Source organism: Jaculus jaculus, chromosome 9, assembly GCF_020740685.1.
Source record: "Jaculus jaculus isolate mJacJac1 chromosome 9, mJacJac1.mat.Y.cur, whole genome shotgun sequence".
In the NCBI taxonomy this organism is placed as follows: Eukaryota; Metazoa; Chordata; class Mammalia; order Rodentia; family Dipodidae; genus Jaculus; species Jaculus jaculus.
Window position 1 is genome coordinate 4,771,205 of NC_059110.1, and position 19,132 is coordinate 4,790,336.

At 39.3% G+C, this 19,132-nt stretch overlaps 1 protein-coding gene across 7 annotated transcripts in view; it reads right to left on the minus strand.

The window, feature by feature from the left end:
* Qki (QKI, KH domain containing RNA binding) overlaps positions 1-19,132 on the minus strand; it is a 125,803-nt gene that overhangs the window by 21,722 nt on the left and 84,949 nt on the right. For all 7 annotated transcript variants that reach the window (XM_045159115.1, XM_045159114.1, XM_045159119.1 and 4 more), the window contains exon 4: positions 8,541-8,684. In XM_045159115.1, coding sequence (XP_045015050.1) covers positions 8,541-8,684 — 144 coding nt within the window. The remainder of the gene's footprint in view (positions 1-8,540; positions 8,685-19,132) is intronic.

Sequence of the window (19,132 nt, forward strand, 5' to 3'; positions counted from 1 at the left end):
TCATCAGTGGAGATAAACAACAGTGTACACTGCAAGCCTTAAGTTTGACCAGCCAGGCCAAATTAGCCAATGAGTGCAATAGTGACAAGTCTGTTATAGAGGAAAGCAAGCACTCTCTAATTGGACTGGAGGCCCACTTCATGGGAGGGAATACATGCCTGGTACTGAAAACTTAGGGAAAGTCATGATCCCTAGGGTTGTTAACACCTACTGGTACCTGGCTAAATGCAAATATTATGCTCACCAAACTGCCCAGTAAGCACTTCTCTTAATGTTCATACCCATATATTAATGCCCTCACTTTTGGTTAGAGAAGCTTCTCTTTTCAGATGACAGAGACCTCTGGGATGTCTCAAAAGACACCACAGTGCTGAGAAGAAGTGACAGCATTAAACATCTCTATCATACCTTTCAAGGCTCAGGGTCCATTGTGGAAGAGGTGGCAAGAAGAATATAAGAGCCAAATGAAGGACAGGATTCCTTACAATGCACTCTTTTAGACACAAAATGGCCTGAATATCCATGGCCTTGCAGTGCCTGGCACTACCTACACAAGATCATCATAGGAAAAAACACGATGCCATCAAAATGAAAGAGACACTGATGGGGAGGGGATGCGATGGAGAGCGGAGTTGTGAAGGGAAAGTGTGTGTGTGGAGGATTATCATGTTTAGTGTCTGTAATTATGGAATTGTCAATAATTAAAAAAAATTAAAACGACAAAAAGTTCTGATAATTAAGTTGATGACAAGACAAAGCACAGCAAAGAGGCAACACTAATGAGTTGCTCAGACAGGTAAGTCTGAAGCTCTCATTTTCTAAGTTCCTGTTTCAGAATTAAATGACAGTTGCAAGTTTTCTAAATAAAATGCCACTCATCTCTACCTGTGGTAATGCTCAGATGCAGACTTTAAAAGCCTTCTTGTCACTCAGCTCATTCATTCATTCAGTTAATTTACTGGGGATTGTACCCAGGGGCTTGCATATGCTAGGCAGAGCTGAATCAGATCCTCAACAACTCAACAGTAAAATTTGTCAAACCAGAAAAATAAAAATTATAATACACAGAGACAGACAGACAGGGCATCTTAATATGGTATTGGCATAAATCAATGAATAAAAATTAGTCACAAGCTTAAATCCTGTCATTCTGTAGCTCTGGAAGTTTATTTTAAAATATTTGTAAAGTGGGCTGGAGAGATGGCTTAACAGTTAAGGCACTTGTCTGTAAAGCCAAAGGAACCAGTTAAACTCCCCAGGACCCATATAAACCAGATGCACAAGGGGGATACACGCATCTGGAGTTTATTTGCAGTGGCTGGAGGCCCGGGCACACCCAATATCTCTCTCTCTCTCTCTCTCTCTCTCTCTCTCTCTCTCTCAACCTGCCTATTTCTATATCTCTCTCTCAAATAAATAAATATTTAAAATATACATTTGTAAAGGAAGTCCACTAGTTCTTTAAAAAGAAATTACCTGCAATACAGTAAGTGTGAAAAGTTAAAGAAGTCTTAAACACCTAACAATGAATAATTAACCAGTGAAAGCCCTAACTATTAGTTTTTAAACTTTAAATTTATTTTCATTTATTTGGCAGAGAAAGGGAGGGGAAGAGAGACCGTGTGCACTCGAGAGCAAGAGAGCAAGGGCCTCTCAGCCACTGTAAGTGAACTCCAGATGCACGTGCTCCCTTGTTCATTTGGCTAACATGGGTCCTGGGAAATAGAACCAGGGTCCTTTGGCTTTGTAGGCAAACACCTTAACCACTAAGCCATCCCTCAAGCCCTAGTCTTTAAACTTTAATTTCACTTATTTTAATTCATATTTCATGACACAGAAAAATGTTAATAGTATATTACATTACAAACAGATTATTCTATTTCATATGTGTCTGATAGTGTTAACATTAATAATTAAGACTGGGCTTAAGTCCAATGAATGATTTTGTAGCTAAACAAGTTGATCTTGTAGGTGTTTTAACAGAGTTCCTAGAACACAACCAGAAGGCCACAGTCCACAATGACTTACAGCTATTTCAAAACAGCTGGATAGAGCTCTCAACAAAAACAACAAGAACTTATAACAGCTGGGCATGGTGAGACATGCCTTTAATCCCAACACTTAGGAGGCAGAGGTTGTAAGATTGCTTTGAGTTCGAAGCCAACCTGAGACTACATAGTGAATTCTAGATCAGCCTGGGCTAGAGTAAGACCTTCCTTGGAAAAAAAAAAAACCCAAAAAACATAAAATTCTTGATGTGACAGGTATGTTAATTATCTTGATTTGATCATTTCACATTATATATGCATACCAAGACAGCATATTTCCCCTTTACCTATATATAATTATGTATTAATAAACACAAATGCATGTGTTGGGTATCAAGTAGAATTAGTAATAAATACATGAGAAGATAAATTATCTGAATGAAGGTCTTATTCCACTGACTGATAGGAGGAACAGTAAATTCTCACCAACTAACTACAAGGCAACTTTTTTGTCAAGAACCAGAGCAATGAGATAAAATGTCAACTGAAAATCAAAGAAATGAAAAGGTCATAGTGGCACGTGCCTATAATCCAGGTATTTGGGAGGAGGAACCAGGACAGAGGATCAGTCTGAATCACAGGAGACCCTGTCTTCAAACACTCCTCTCCCAAAAGCCAGTGGATATTGAGAATGAACCTCTCCTTTTTTTGTGTGAATAGCCTCCCTGCCTTCTAGAATATGAACAGCTTGCTTTCATATGCATGGATCACAAAAACATCCCATCCAGGTGAAGATGGATTCCTACAATGACAACAGGCATCTCTGTGTAACGAGACATCCTATAACCACTACAAAGAAGGTACCTAGAAAGGACAATTCTCAGTTCCAAAAATGGATAGTTTAAGATGACATTCAACAAAATGTTTATGTTCATAGCACAGCAATCAAATGTCATTTGTATCTAATGCTTTCTTGTAAGTAAAAACGATAACATTTTATTTCATACTAGTGTATCACTTTGTATTAAAAGCAAATTAAAATGGCACCTTTTTTTCTAGCTAAGCTTACACGGGGTAACTGACACAGACCTTGCCAATTATGAAGAAGCCTCAATACAATGAAGCTGCTTTGTTTAAACTTCAGGCTTATCTTGGTATCTGCATTACAAAGATAAAAAAGTGTGCAACCCTGCCCAGCACTTTACATGGGTTCTGGAGATTGAATTCAGGTCCTTAGGTTGCAAGACAAGCAGAACTTTACAGTCTGAAGTATCCTCTCCCCCCCAAAAAAGTATTCCTTGTTCAACTTAATTAAGTAATTACGAGCAGGCCAATTTAAAATTAGTTAACTATTAAATACTAACAGTAATAGTCAAACATTTCCCATTAGGAGACAGAATTTTCATTAAAATAAAACTATTGTCCTTTAAAATATATAGCATATTTTTAAATTTACTGCCATTTCATTTTTTTAAAATGTTTTCCAAGATCTTTGTCCCATTCTTATTTTTGAAATATATATTTATGTATGTATATATATTTTGAAATATATGTTTTATATATAGAAAGAGAGAGCGAGAGCGAGCAAGCGAGATCAAGCAAGAAAGTGAGCGCACACGTGTGTGTGTGTGCAGCAAACAGCTAGTTACTAATAGCTAATTCAATGCTTTTTACCACGTTAATATCTTTTTTAGAGCTTAAGTAGCTTACAGATGAAAATGGTTAGAACAGTCATACCCGGTAAAATGGGTCAATTTTATGTGATCTATTTGCTGCATTAGGTGAACTTACATGCTTCAGTACAGCATGATGTATACCTAGGTAAACTCAATATTAAAAACACAACATTTCTGGAACCAAAAGGGAACCTAGCTCTCTCTGGTTAGTCCTCACAGTGCTGGAAAGCCCTATGGAATGAGGTAGAAAACAACGGGCACCAACAGCATTAGTAAGCAGACGACCAGCCAGACAAGAAGTACACACTTGTGCAGCAGTGGCACACAGCCTGAGTGCACAATAACTGTTCTCTGATGGACAAGAGGCCTGCGCAGTGGGAGAGAACTCATATCCGGAATCCCACTGTTAGGAAACCCAGAGACTTCAGAGAGAAGCCTCCACTGTTCTGTGGAGAAGACTGGGCTTGCACATCACAAAGTCCCTCACATAACTGTGCGTATCCCATTTAACCCCAGCTGATCTTACTCTTGGTTTCAGCATCTGTATTAAGAAAGCAGAGCAACTTGAAGAGAACCAAGATCCATTAATAAGAAAAAAAGATAACCAACTGCCCACCTCTACCTCTACCACTACCACATCTGCTGGGGCCGAGGAGAAATTGCAGAAGTGGTGACATGAATACTGCTCTTAATGATAGCCTGACAACCAGCTCCAGAGTGATGGTGACAAACATGGTAATCAATCAAAACCCACCTAAGCAGAAATCCAGGGACTATAGACAACCTAACACTAAATTAGCATGCCAGGAGGCATCAGGGAACGAACCATTGCAGAAAGGGCAGAAAGATTTTAAGGGCCAGTGAGTGGGTAGAAGTATCCTGAGACAGTCCCCCACTAATCCACAGGGACTGACTGAAGCCTTCATGACATGGCAGTACATAACCTAACTCACTGAGCAGGAAAATGGAAGCAGGGGCAAAGGGATAAGAGTATAATCTGACATATATAAAGTAAAATCAATTTTAAAATCTCATAAGGTAGAAAGATGATTTTCAATGGCCCACAGAAGATGAAAACCGAAGCTAATCAAAGGATAAAATATGGCCTCAGTATTTTTCCAATGATAATTTCCTTGTATCTGTTACTTAACAGTGTATTGTTAGCAGCGCTTGCACACTTTTTTAAAAGCCTGAGCTAGAAATTTTTATTTTACATATTTTGGTTCATAGTAACATTCATAGAAATAAAACAAATGCCGGCCATGAAAAAAATATTTTATAGAACTTGGAAAGAGGAGTTGTTCAGTGAAAGGGTGATATAAAAGGTCCGGGGACAAAGGAAGGTAGCAGGAGGGGACTGCAATCAGGGTGTATTGTGCATATGTATGGAGGTCAATAATAATAAAAAAAATTACAGATTAAAAAAAACAAGGCTGAAGAGATGACTTAATGGTTAAGGCACTTGCCTGTGAAGCCTAAGAACCCAGGTTCAATTCACCAGTACTCACACATAAGCCATATGCACAAGGTAGCACATGCATCTGGAGTTTGTTTGCTGTGGCTAGAGGCCTGGTGTGCCCATTCTCTCCTCCACCAACACACACCAAAATAAATAAATAAATAAATAAATAAATAAATAAATAAATAAATAAATAAATAAAATTTAGAGCTAATATTGACATTGTGGTTGGTCAAGTTCAGCCCCAAGAACTTGGCACCAGAAAATGGTCAAGAATTCCACAAGCTCCAGAACCATTAAAGACTCTGGACCAAAAAAAAAAAAACCAAAAAACCAAAAAAACCCAAAAAACCAAAACCAAAAAGACACCACCACAGCATTTACAGATTAATCCTAAGAGGCCCTGGGGTAGGAGTATCACTATAAGTTTCCATTCAGCCTGGGCTACAAAGTGAGTTCTAAGTCAGCCTGGAGTAGATTAAGACCCTGACTTGAAAACCCAACAACCAGAGCTGGAGAGATGATTTAGCAGTTAAGGCACTTGCCTGCAAAGCCCAACAGACAACGCAGGTACAATTCCTGAGTACCCAATTTAAGCCAGATGCATCATGGCGCATGCATCTGGAGTTTGTCTGCAGTGGGTGAAGGCTCTGGTGCGCCATATATATTCTCTCTCTCTCTCCTTACAAATAAATAATAAATAAAATTGAAAAACACACACAAAAAACTACCACTTAAACATTTTTGCATAACTTTCCAGTCACACGGTAATAAGGAAAAGGAAAAAGACCTCACAGTGTCAGTGTGCCAAGATTTCAACTTACTTTTAAATTATCCATTTATGTTGCTTATATGATTTACCAACAGAATTTGTATGGCATCTCTTTGTTGAACACAGTGTTAATATTGTTAACAATCCAGGGTCCATAATTTCCATATTTCATTAATATGTGAACATACATTTTAATAATCACATCTGGTATCATTTATTTTTCATTTGCCTTTGACAAAGATAATACTATGATATAACTACAGGGGATAGAATGAAGAGCTAGAACTTGATGGAAGAGAAGGAGAAAATAAAAATGGAAAGGAGTGGGGATGAGAACTGAAACCTGTCCATTATTTTTGTTAAGCTGTCACCCTCTATATTCACTTTTTAAAAAATTTTCCAACAATTTATTAAGATGTGTCAAGACTGTACAGAGGCAGCACGAATGTGTATGAACGGGGGGGGGGGGGGGGGAATCACATATACAGTAATTTTTTTAAAAGTGAAGGTTAATCCTGGGAGATATCAGTTCCCCTCTCCCACCCCCTCCAGATTTCCAGCATTTCCATTATGGTTAAGCCTCTACTAACCTTGTATTTAAAAAAGGAATACAAGGGCTGGAGAGATGGCTTAGCCATTAAGAGCTTGCCTGTGAAGCCTAAAGACCCCGGTTCGAGGCTCGATTCCCCCAGAACCCATGTTAGCCAGATGCACAAGGGGGCAACCACGTCTGGAGTTCCTCTGCAGTGGCTGGAGGCCCTGGCGTGCCCATTCTCTCTGTCTGTCTGTCTCTCTCTCTCTCTCTGCCTCTTTATCTCCCTGTCACTCTCATAAATAAATAAAAATAAACAAAAATAATTTTTTAAAAAGGAATATAAGAACTTTTGCAAAACAACAATAAAAAAAAGAAAAAAGAAAATAAAAACCACCCCAAGACCAAAACAATAGCATAAAGGAAAGAGAAATTTCCTGCTCATATGGTCTTCTTCCTGGGCATCTAATTAGGAGGCGTGTTGAGCAGTGGAGAAGCACTTCAGAGTGTAAGGGTATGGACCATTTGGAATCTAGTTTTTTAATAATTATTTTGTTTATTTTAATTTATTTACTTGAGAGTGACAGAGAGAGAAAAAGAGACAGATACAGAATGGGTGCGCCAGGGCCTCCAGCAAATGAACTCCAGGCGCGGGCGCCCCCTTGTGCATCTGGCTAACGTGGGTCTTGGGGAATGGATCCTCGAACTTGGGTCCTTAGGCTTCACAGGCAAATGGAAAGGAGTGGGGATGAGAACTGAAACCTGTCCATTATTTTCCTTAAGTTGTCACCCTCTATATTCACTTCTGATGTCTAAGATTCCAAATTATGAACCTGATTTTTGATTCCTTAGATGTAATAGTGAAGTGAGAGGTACTCAGAATAGTTCCTGCTACATCAGTAAGATCTAGCTTTTGTTCAAAATCCTATCTCTATGTTCTGAAGAGGTTTTACTATGTAAGTCTTTCTACAAGAGCTAATATGCAAGCAGAGATCCTAGCATCCATAGAAGCAATTCAAATTCTATGCTCTTACTAATATAGTTTATCCAATTTATCAGTGGCAGGGACTTCTAAACACCATTACATGTGTACACACACATACACGCGTGTGCAAAGAAAGTTCTAATCTTTAAGTACAAGGTTGAGTTTCACTCGAGGAAGTGACCCACTAATAAGGGTAGGCCTGAGAGGTGTTATAATCTCATACTACTTTTGCATCTGGCTAACATGAGTCAAGGGGAACAGAACCTGGGTCCTTTGGCTTTGCAGGCAAATGACTTAACTGCTAAGCCATCCCTCCAACCCCTGGTCCTACTTCTTGTTCACTCTTTTTCCGGATGTGGATGCCATGTAAACAGCTGACCCCGACTCCTGCCACCAGGATCTTTCTGCCATGATGGACTGTACCACTAAACTATGAGCAAAAAATAAATTCTTCCTCCCTTAAGTCACACCTTACTAAATATTTTGTCACAGAAAAGTAACACTCTTCTGTAACAAAGATTTTAAAGCTGATCATTAGTTTTGAGAATCAGGGTAACAAAACTGTTCTTCCCATACACTACTTCTCAAAAACAAATGACCTTCTAATTAAAAAAGAACAAAACTTTTCATCTTTTATACTGTACCTAATACACCATTACTTTCCAGTTCTGTTGTTAAATAAATCACTAAAAAGCCAGGCCAGGGGGAATATGACCTTTAGTCCCAGCACTTGAGGGGGCTGAAGTAGAGGGACTGCCATGAGTTTGAGGCCACCCCGGGACAACATAATGAGTCCCACGTCAGCCTGAGCTAGAGTAAGACCCTACCTCGAAAAACCAAGGGGGGGGGGGGGACAGTAGGGCATGGAGGTGCATGCCTTGAGTCCCAGTACTTGGGAGGCAGAGGGAGGAGGATCACGATGAGTTGGAGGACACCCTGAGAATACATAGAGAATTCCAGGTCAGCCTGGGCTAGACTGAATCCCTACCTTGAAAAAACCAACCCCCGCCAAAAAATAAACTCACTAATAAACAATATATTCATTAAGATAAACTTGTAACAAATTAAAGGCAAATTGAGTAAGGGAGGTGAAGCAAAGATCTAAGCTACAGAGAAGGGATTACTTACTGCAGGAACCAGCAATTTCTTCACTTCTTCAACTGCTCGCTTCAGTTTGATTTCTGCTCTGTTCTGCGCATCTTCCACAGTGATTAATACATGTAAATCTTCGTTTAAATGCTCCCAGTTGGGCTTGCCTCTATTTTGCTCCTCCTAAAAAATTTCAAAGCACATTGCTATAAGCACATTTTAAAAGAACAGAGTACATCTTTCATGGTATGAATCTGCTGCCAGGTACCTATGCCACATTTGCATTATTGTGCTGTAACAACTTTACAAGCCTTCTGAATTATTTTCCTGTGGACCAAATGAAAGCAAGCCTGGCCATGAGACTCTGGGTCAAATGAGAGCTGATTCAACAATCATTCACCTACAATGTACCAGGCATGCAGCAAGATGTAAAGGATATAAATGACCAAGACAATTACCATCAGGTAGTGTAGCTATGTACTAAGAAACATATAGAGTGCCATTCTTAAATTATAATGACCAAGCATTTCATTTCTATATTTTACATTTAAGAAAACAGAAACTCACCAAGGCTAAGCAAATCACTTATGAAGATCACACACCGAACATGCTGTTACTTTGAAAGTTTTAATTCTCAAACTTAGTGACTTTTCGCTTCATTACATTTATTTTAATTAACAATGCTTGTATCAGCATTAGAAAAAGTGTTTTGCAAGTAGATTATCAGGTAAGAAAAGTATCTGTTTTATGTATTTCAAGTAATAATTATGGGACATTTTGTTATAATTAAAAGGAGTATGTGTTAAGAATAGATTTAACTGTATTACCATCAGACTGGTCCACTGTTTCATTATATCAAGTCATGCATACTAGTTTCATAGAGAATGATCTATGTTATAATTATTTGGTAATGTCTAATCACCAAATGATTGGCCTCATGCTCTAAACCTTATCAAACTAATAAGTAAGAGAGCTGATCACATTGCACTAACACATAATAATTTTAAACTCAGGTTTAAGTCTGGTATTTTTAGAGATGATATTTAATTATAAATTTCCTGAGTATGAAGAAGTTTAAACTGGAAACTTTTCAGTGCCAAGATGGGATACCTTCCAGTGAGTTGTTGGACAGGAGGGTCCCAGATACCCCCATCTACCCCCCCCCAAAAAAATTACAGGCCATAGCTGAGGCTATTGATTTCCCTCCAGCAATAGATGGTAATTATGACCCTATTGGTGATGACTCTAAATGCTTGGGCTGCAAAGTCACTGAGAAATCCTGTTGGAGCTGAGCTGAAAGCCTACTCTATGTAAATCAGCTGACAGAAGGCTGGAAAAAGCTATGCTACATGCAGCTCCATGGGAGAGAGAGAAATCATCAGTGGAGATAAACAACAGTGGACACTGCAAGCCTTAAGTTTGGCCAGCCAGGCCAAATGAGCCAATCAATGCATTACTGCATGTCTGTCTGTTATGGGGGGGAAAACAACCGCTTTCTAATTGGACTGGAGGCCCACTCCACAGGAGGGAATACATGCCTGATACTGAAAAACTATGATGGGGGAAGTCATGAGCCTTAGGGGTATAATACCTGCTGTTATCTGCCTAAATGTACATATTATGCTCACCCAAACTGCCAGGTAAACATTTCTCTTAATACTCATACCTATATATTAATGCTACTCTCACTTTTGGTTAGAGAAGCTTCTCTTTTCAGGTGGTGGTGACTTCTAGGATGACTCAAAAGCACCATAGTGCTGAGAAGTGACAGAGGACTGCTCACCACTGAAACATCTCTATTACACCTTCCAAGGCTCAGGGTCCACTGTGGAAGAGGTGACAAAGAATGTTAGAGCCAAAAGAAGGATAGGACTCCTTACAATGCACTCTTCCAGACATAAAACAGCCTGGATATCCATGACCTTGCAGTGCCTGGTACTACCTATACAAGACAAGACCGTCATAACAGGAGGAAACGATGGTGACATCAAAATAAAAACAGAGACTGACAGAGAGGGAGTGGGGATATGATGGAGAATGGAGTTGCAAAGGGGGAGGTGGGGAATGGAATTACCCTGGTTTATTGTCTATAATTATGGAAGTTGCCAATAAAAAGTAAATTTAAAGAAAAATAAAAAGCTTAACCTTAATTTAAGAATATAGACATAAATAAATCACATGTTATACAGAAATGCACATGACTCAAAGCAAAGCATCCCAGAGAAACAGTAAATAGTACCTATTTTTCTTATTTTCATTGTGAAGGCTGCTGTTTTACTAACATAAGATTTCAAGGAAAATAGAATGGGTAAGGAAACAACTTTTTCTACTGAACCCCAAGGTGGAGCTTAGACTAGGGTAGCAGTTAAGTTCTGCCAAGTGTATGACTGCTTTGCTTTAAGTTAATAACATTAGCAGGAAAATAAATCTCTACACAGAAGAGTACAGATAGACCAGCCAAACCTTTCTGAAGAGAGGAATGCACATCAGTAGAGAGAGCTCACTGAATGCCTGGGAATATGTGAATATCATAGCAAACAGCAAAAATCAGCACCTACAGTATATAAACTAGCAGCTCAAAGTATATCTGTTTTAACATTAGATTACACCACATTTAACAATATATCTTAGCAGAGCTACCTTTATAGTGGTTGCTAATAAAAACCAAGTACAAGCAAAAATTAATGGGGAAAAAGAGGGGTGCAAGTATTTAATCTGAATCAAAGATCTGAAATCTGCAGAACATCTAAGAAAACACAGAAGTTATTAATAAAATGCTATTTAGAATATTTTCAACTTAAGATACTTTGATGTCAAAGTTAAGTTACTCATGAAGTAAGTACTAAAAAACTGCAACTATGAGTTCTGTGTTTTTGCCCTGAAAACCAAAGAACAGCTGGCAAACTTGGGACCCTTGAGATCTTCTGAATGACAAAGAATATAAAATAAGAACAGCTATTTATTCTGTGGTAAAAAGAAAAGATGTGTTTTAAATCCAAATTTTAATTTTCATGCTAAAGAATGCCGATTTGCTGATATTTCCGTTCAGAACTTGTATTTCTTTTTCTCCCTTTAGTGGACTTAGGAAAGCAACCATTAATTTTTGGTGAACCTAAATGTGTGCCTATCCAAATGTATATGGACTTTACTTTCTAGCTAAGAAAATCCATATTGAATACTCCGTCTGAAACTAAAGCATGTGAAGTAACAGTTTCAAGATACTGGAAATAAGACATGGAAATAAAAATGATGGTGTAGGTGTGTTGCTGAGTGGAGTTAGGCCAAAGACAGCTCAGCTCACCAGCTTTTTAACTTCAGCACACAGAGTTGAGAGTCCAGGGAAATAAGCAAATGGGGTTCAAAACTGTTAGAGACCTTTACCTGGAAGAACTATATTTAGCAGGCAACTCCAGAAGCCAGGAAACCACTACCAAGGATTGGCAAACACAAAAGCCTTGGTTCTCTCATGGAAGTAGAAGGAAATCACTCAAAGTTCATAAACAGCATCAGTCTTGCCTCAGCAAGAAAACAAACCTTCTCTGCACCATCATTCCAGTACTGCCTCCAGTAATTATAAATACGAGACTGAAGACCTCTGGAGTTTGTTTGCAGTGGCTGGAGGCCCTGGCATGTCCATTCATTTTCTTTCTTTCTTCTCTCTCTCTCCAAATAAATAAATAAAAAGGTATTTTTACCTGGGTATGGTGGTGCATACCTTTAATAACAGCACTCAGGAGGAAGAGGTAGGAGGATCGCTGTGAGTTTGAGGACACCCAGAGACTACATAGTGAATTCTAAGTCAGCCTGACCTATTTAGAGTAAGACCCTAATTTGAAAAACCAAGAAAATAAAAAAATAATTAAATACTGAAGAAAACCCAGTTTCCAATAAGTTTTATCACTCATATATATGTATAGTATATATTAAAATTCTCTGTTGACATAGCTAGACATGAATTACTGCCCAAGATATAAAATATACCACATGTATTACGCTGGCACACGCCTTTAATCCCAGCACTGAAATGTCAGAGGTAGGAGAATCACTGTAAGTTACAGGCCACCCTGAGACTACATAATGAATTCCAGGTCAGCCTCGGCTAGAGGGAGACCATACCTTGAAAACCAAAAAATAAATACATAAATAAAATATGTAATGCATTATACTACTAAAGTTCAGATATATAGCCATCTCCAGCTACGCTACAGATAGGCTGTTGTCTATTCTCATTCTAATTATTTCTCTACTGACATAATTAGACATGAATTATTGTCCATGATCTACAAGGATGGAATGAGACTAAAGTGCATCTGCATTAGTGAAGAGCAACTAGGAATATGTTAGCTTTTGACAGGTAGTCAGAGACAGAAGTCCAAACAAGGTGCTACTGGCAGCAGCACCTGCAGGGTTATCAGGGTCTGCAGAGGACAGGTGTACTTGGGACTGATAGCATCTGGCTTGCGGGTAGCCAGGCCAAAAGAGCATGGGACTTTTAAAAAACCTCTTAGCATTTTAATTTTGGTAGGGTTTACAGGTAAAAAAAGGCTGTATGAATGAGTTATCTAATGTTTTAGTTAACATACCACTAAGAGGTTTAGACCAACATTTGTTATTTCCCGTGGACTGGAGAGATGGCTTACTGGTTGAGGCACTTGCCTGTAAAGCATTAGAACCCAGGTTCAATGAACCTATGGAGATGAAGCAGAACACATTATGTGCTGCTTGCCCACTGCTGTTTAGTGCCCTGGCCCAGAGCTCCTCTTCACAGCCACAGCCACTGAACACAGGTGTCAGTAGGCCTTGTGCACACAAGACTCACCATAAAAGTGCTGGTGCTAGCCTGCTCTTGCTGTGAACAAAAGACCCTGGCTTCTGGCCCAGAAGGCACTCGTTTCTGCCAGTGCCCAGGAAACAGGCAACAAGCTCACTTGTGAGCATAGAAGAGGAAACACTTAGACCTTTCCCAGCTCTTAACAACAGCCCATATTAAAAACTACAAGAGCTTGAGGAAAGCAGTGACCACTCTTTTAAGAGTTGCTTAAAAATAATCACTGTTCCTTGTAGTACAGATTGCTAAAGGATAAGTGAAAATTAATAATGAACAAGAGGAATTCATTTCCTTTTTATATCATAAAATTTGGGGGGGGGGGCGGGGAACTGCATCTAGAAAAGTTCTTCAAATCCAAAGTAAACTGCAAGTGATGACAGCAAATTCAGTTCTGCTTCCTTTTTCAGTTCTTCAGCTCATTTTGAACTTCACTACGAATTAGTACATTACTGTTCAGAGTATCTTATACTAAATTTTTCATCTTTGTTTTATTCCTTTCCGTTGTTATTTATCTATCTAAAGGTGGTTTTGGTCTCCTGTGGTGGCAAATGCCTTTAATCCCAGCACTTGGGAAGTAGAGGTAGAAGGATCACGCTGCATTCAAGGCCACCCTGAGACTATATAGTAAATTCCAGGTCAACGTACACTGTAGTAAGACCTCACCTCAAAAAAACCAAAAACAACCGTTTGGGGGCTGGAAAGATGCCTGTGAAGCCTAAGGACCAAGGTTTGATTCTCCACGGCTCACATAAGCCAGATGCACAAGGCAGCACATATGTCTGGCTTGCCCATTTTCACTCTATCTGCCTCTGTCTGTCTGTATCAAAGAAATAAATAAATTTTTAAGAAGTGTTTTTCATACATTCTTCTGTGAAAACATGCATTTTGGCAGCATTCAATCTTTTAGCTTGGAGCCTCTCTGTAATTGAATACTACAAACACTCTCAGACTCCTGAGGTGTATGTATGAAGCAGCACCTGGCTGATGTGGGCAAATGCTCCCAAACACTACTATGCCACCAGCCAGTGTAGTGTTCTTGTTAGATAATGAGGTCATGTCTGTCTACCTGCATTATTCAGACCACCTATTATTACCAGTGTTTTCTGTCTGTTGGCTCTATCTAATCATTAGAAGCTGTGTTAGAAGCACAACAAAGGACTTGTGTGCTTCTACTTTTATTTCTAGTAGTTTCTGCTATATGTGTTTTCAAGTTGTGTTATTTGATATGGACAGACTGAGAATTGTAACTTTTATACTGGTCTGACATTTGACATCTCAGACTCGTCTAAGTAAGTAGTCAGGAAATCTTGAGACTACATTGCTTCTTCCTTTATGTCCTGTACACCTTTTTTTCTTTTTCTTGCACTTGCTATGAAATTTTGTGCCAAACAGAATGGAAATGTTAAGATCATGTATTCTTGGTTTCTCTGTGAGTTTACAAGGATTCAGGGTTTTATTACAGAGTTTGATGCTACTATGCTTTTCCATACATGAACTTCATCAAAGTGAGAAAGTGTCCTTTTATTTTTGGCTTGCTGGGAAGTCTATCATGAGCATGTGCTCAATTTGGGTAAATATATTTTTATGTATCCATAGAAATATTCAGCCTGTGCTAGAAAGAGACCCTACTTTGAAAAACCAAGAAAAAAAAAAAGTTGAGTGCCTCTAATTACCAAAGAAACCTACAGCGCACAAGGCACCTGTGGAGACTGCCTGCATATCTCACAGACTTGGTCTCTGGTGCTCTCCCTTTCTTGTTGTGGCTCACAACAAATTAACTTGTACCATTACAAAGCATCTCCCTTATCTTGTATTTTTTTCTTGCTAACTATTTAACACAGGCATATTAGACATCTACTTACTACCTTCTTAAAATACCTTTTTGCATCTTTTTTGTTTTCAACCTCCCTATGTCTTTCTATTGAGTATTTCTCTTACAGATAGTCTATCCCCAGATTTGCTTAAAATAAAGTACCTGACAATCTCTTGTGCTTTGAATTGGAAGGTTTCTTCCATTGCTTTAACGCAACTTTTGAGGACCAAATTGATCTACCATTATTTTAACATTAGCTTTCTATGTATAATATTTACTGTGTGTTGTTGCTTAGCTTCCTTTCCAGAGCTCGTGCTTCCCCTTCTCTGCACTCATCAATGTAATTTTTTTGTACTCATGTTTTCCTTTTAATAAGGGCTTTTACTCAAAAGGGTGGCTTCAAAAATCTCTAGCTTGTGCAAACCATCAAGGCCTGGTAGCCTCCTGGCCCTGAACCTCTCATAAAGCTGTGGGATGCTGGGCCTGCACACCATCAATGTATTTTAAAACATTACTTCTGGGCTGGAGAGATGGCTTAGTGAAGCCAACAGACCCAGATTCATTTCCCCACACCCCTGTAAGCTAGAGACACAAGAAGGCACAAGGATCTAGAGTACCTTTACAGTGGCTAGAGGCCCTGGTGCATCCATTGTTTCCCTTTCTACCCCCCTCAAATAAACAAATAAAAAAATATATTTTTAAAAACTTATGTTTAAATTGGCCTAGATGGCTTTTAAGTTTTATAAATTTCTTTGCAATATTTTTTCAATGGTTGCTATGAAGGAGGTTCACTATAAACTTTTGACTTCATATGATCTACTTAGTATCTTCTCATGACAAAACACAGCGATTCACTCAAATACAGGATTCTGTAACACTATCCAACTATCTACAATGTGTCAGGCACTGTGCAAGCCAGATTCTTGGACTTACCTTCCTCTGACAGAATCTAGCTGGCTACAGAATATAATAAGGGTGGATAGAGATAGGCATGTCACCAGAAGAGTGGAATAGAAAACAGCTGTGTTGTTTTCAAAGCCTGCATAAGCACATACAATATTAGAAAACTTTCAGTGCCAGGGGCAGGATACCTTACAGAGAATTGTTGGCCAGGGAGGCCCATGGTACCTACAACATTGCTTGGCTTTGCCAAGGTTCTTGGCTACCCACAAGAACTATATAAGACTCTAATCCTGAAGCCTCTACATATTCGGACTACAGGTCAATGAGAAATAAAGCTGGAACTGAGCTGGAAGCCTCTTCCCTAATGACAGCTAAGTCATCAAAGTCATCAAGGATCTCAACCAACAGTGGACCCTACAAGCTCTATGGCTGGCCAGCCAGGCCAAATGTGCCAACCGGTGCAATAGTGGCACGTCTGCTATGGGGGAATCCAACTGCTCTCTGGTTGGACTTGAGGCCTGTGTTATAGGAGGGAATTCGTACTTGGTACTGAAAATCTAATCAAAAACCTATGGTTCAGGATCATAAGCCCTCGAGAGTAACCACTATGGTTGTCTGGCTAAATGGAAATGTTATGTCTATCGTCTGCCCTCTAAATAGTTATATTATGTCCATATATTAATGCTACTTTCACTTCTGGTTAGAGAAGTTTCACTTTTCAGATGGTGGTGACCACTAGGGTTACTCAAAACTCAAAATGTTGAGAAGATGGTAGAGCATTCAGCACTAAATGAGCCATTTCTACATACCCTCCAAGGCTCAAGGACCATTGCAGAAGAGAGAGCGGAAAGAATGTAAGAGCCTAGAAGGGGAAGAGTGTTTACAATGCTATCTTCTGGTCACATGGACACCTAGATATTATTCATGGCCTCACAGTGGCTGATGCTACCAACATAGTAGGAGGAGGGGACAAGCTGAATAGATGGCTTAGCAGTTAAGGCACTTGCCCACAAAACCAAAGGATCCAAGTTCAATTCCCAGGGACCCACACAAGACAGATGCACCAGGTAGTGCATGCTTCTGATATCTTGTTTGCAGTGGCTGTAAGCAGGGGTATGCCCGTTCATTCACTACTCCCTCCCATTAAAAAAATAAATCATTAAAAAGGGCTGAATAAATGGATTAGCACTTAAGGTGCTTGCCTGAGAAACCTAAGGATCCAGGTTTGATTCCACAGGACCCACATAAGCCAGATGCACATGGTAGTGCATGCTTCTAGAGTTCATTTGCAGTGGTTAAAGGCCCTGGTGCATCCTTTCTCTCCCTTTCCCTCTCTCTCAAACAAACAAAAAAAAGTATGAAAAAAATAGGAAGAGGGAAAATAATGTCATCAAAATAAGAGAGACCAGTTAGAAAGAAGGAGTTCAGTGGAGGGAGTATTTGGAAGGGGAAAATGAGAGATGGAGGAGGGGATTAGGATCATAGTAAACTGCTTACACTTATGGAAGCTGTCAAAAATAAAAAAGATAAAATACTGCCTAAGTCTCTCAAATGATTTGAAAAATCAAAATAAGATCCAGAAAATAGATTAGGTACTTGGTGAAAAATCAAGATCACAAATCTGATCATGTACTTCTTCACTTATTCAATGAAACTTCCTGAAGCTGTAGATGACCTGCACATTGCTTCCCAAGATTCTAATATACTCGGATTTTATTGATGGACCCCTCAATTATTTTTATACACACACACACATATGTATATATATATGTGTGTGTGTGTGTCTGAATTTTATATATACAAACAGCTCATATATGTATATAACATATGTGTAATATGTATCTTAAAAATAATGCTTTAAGAAAACAAGTGCAAAAATTGTACAATAGGGGCTGGAGAGATGGCTCAGCAGTTAAAGGTGCTGGCTTGCAAGGCCTGATCGGTAGGGTGTGATTCCCCAGTAACCTGAAGAAGCCAGGTACACAAAGTAATATGTATATCTGGATCTGAGTGAACAGTGGCAGGAGGCCCTAGCACACCCATAGGGTCATTCTCATTCTCTCTCATTTCAAATAAATAATGAAACAAATAAAATAAATGTCAACTACACTGACAATCCTCACAAGAATGGTTTATTAAAAATGTTTCCCCCAAAGCCCAGCATGGTGGCGCACGTCTTTAATCCCAGCATTCGGGAGGCAGAGGTAGGAGGATCACTGTGAGTTCAAGGCCACCCTGAGACTACATAGTGAATTCCACATCAGCCTGAGCCAGAGTGAGACTCTACCTAAGGGAAAAAAATGCCCCCCCCCCAAAAAAAATATTATAAAACATTTTCTAGAAAAGTCAAAACCTGAGCAGTGTTTCTATAATTTTTTTTAAATAGTTAATATTCTGAATTTAGAAGCAATAAACATTTCTTAAAAGTGGGAAGATGGGGGCTGGAGTGACAGCTCAGCGGTTAAGCGCTTGTCTGTGAAGCCTAAGAACACTGGTTCAAGGCTCAATTCTCCAGTACCCACATAAGCCATATGCACAAGGTAGCACATGCATCTATCTGGACTTCATTTGCAGTGGCTGGAGGCCCTGGTGCACCCATTTCCTCTCAATGCCTCTTTCTCTGCCTGCAGATCTCAAATAAATAAATAAAATAAATCTTTTTTTTTTTTTTTAAAGTGGGAAGATGGGTTGGAGAGATGGCTTAGTGGTTAAGGTGTTTGCCTGCAAAGCCAAAGAATCTCAGTTCGATTAGATCCCCCAGAACCCACCTAAGACAGATACACAAGGGGGCACATGCATCTGGAGTTCATTTGCAGTGGCTAAAGGCCCTGGTGCATCTATTCTCTCTCTGTCTTTCTGCCTCTTTCTCTCTCTCCAAAACAAACAAAAAATAAAGAAAAGTAGGAAGATAAATTAGAATCCATAGAGACAAATAAGTATTTTGTGGGAGGAGGGGTTTTCAAGGTAGGGTCTCATTCTAGCCCAGGCTGACTTGGAATTCACTATGTAGTCTCAGGATGGCCTGGAACTCCTCTTACCTCTGCCCCAAAGTGCTGGGATTAAATGCATGCACCACCACACCCAGTG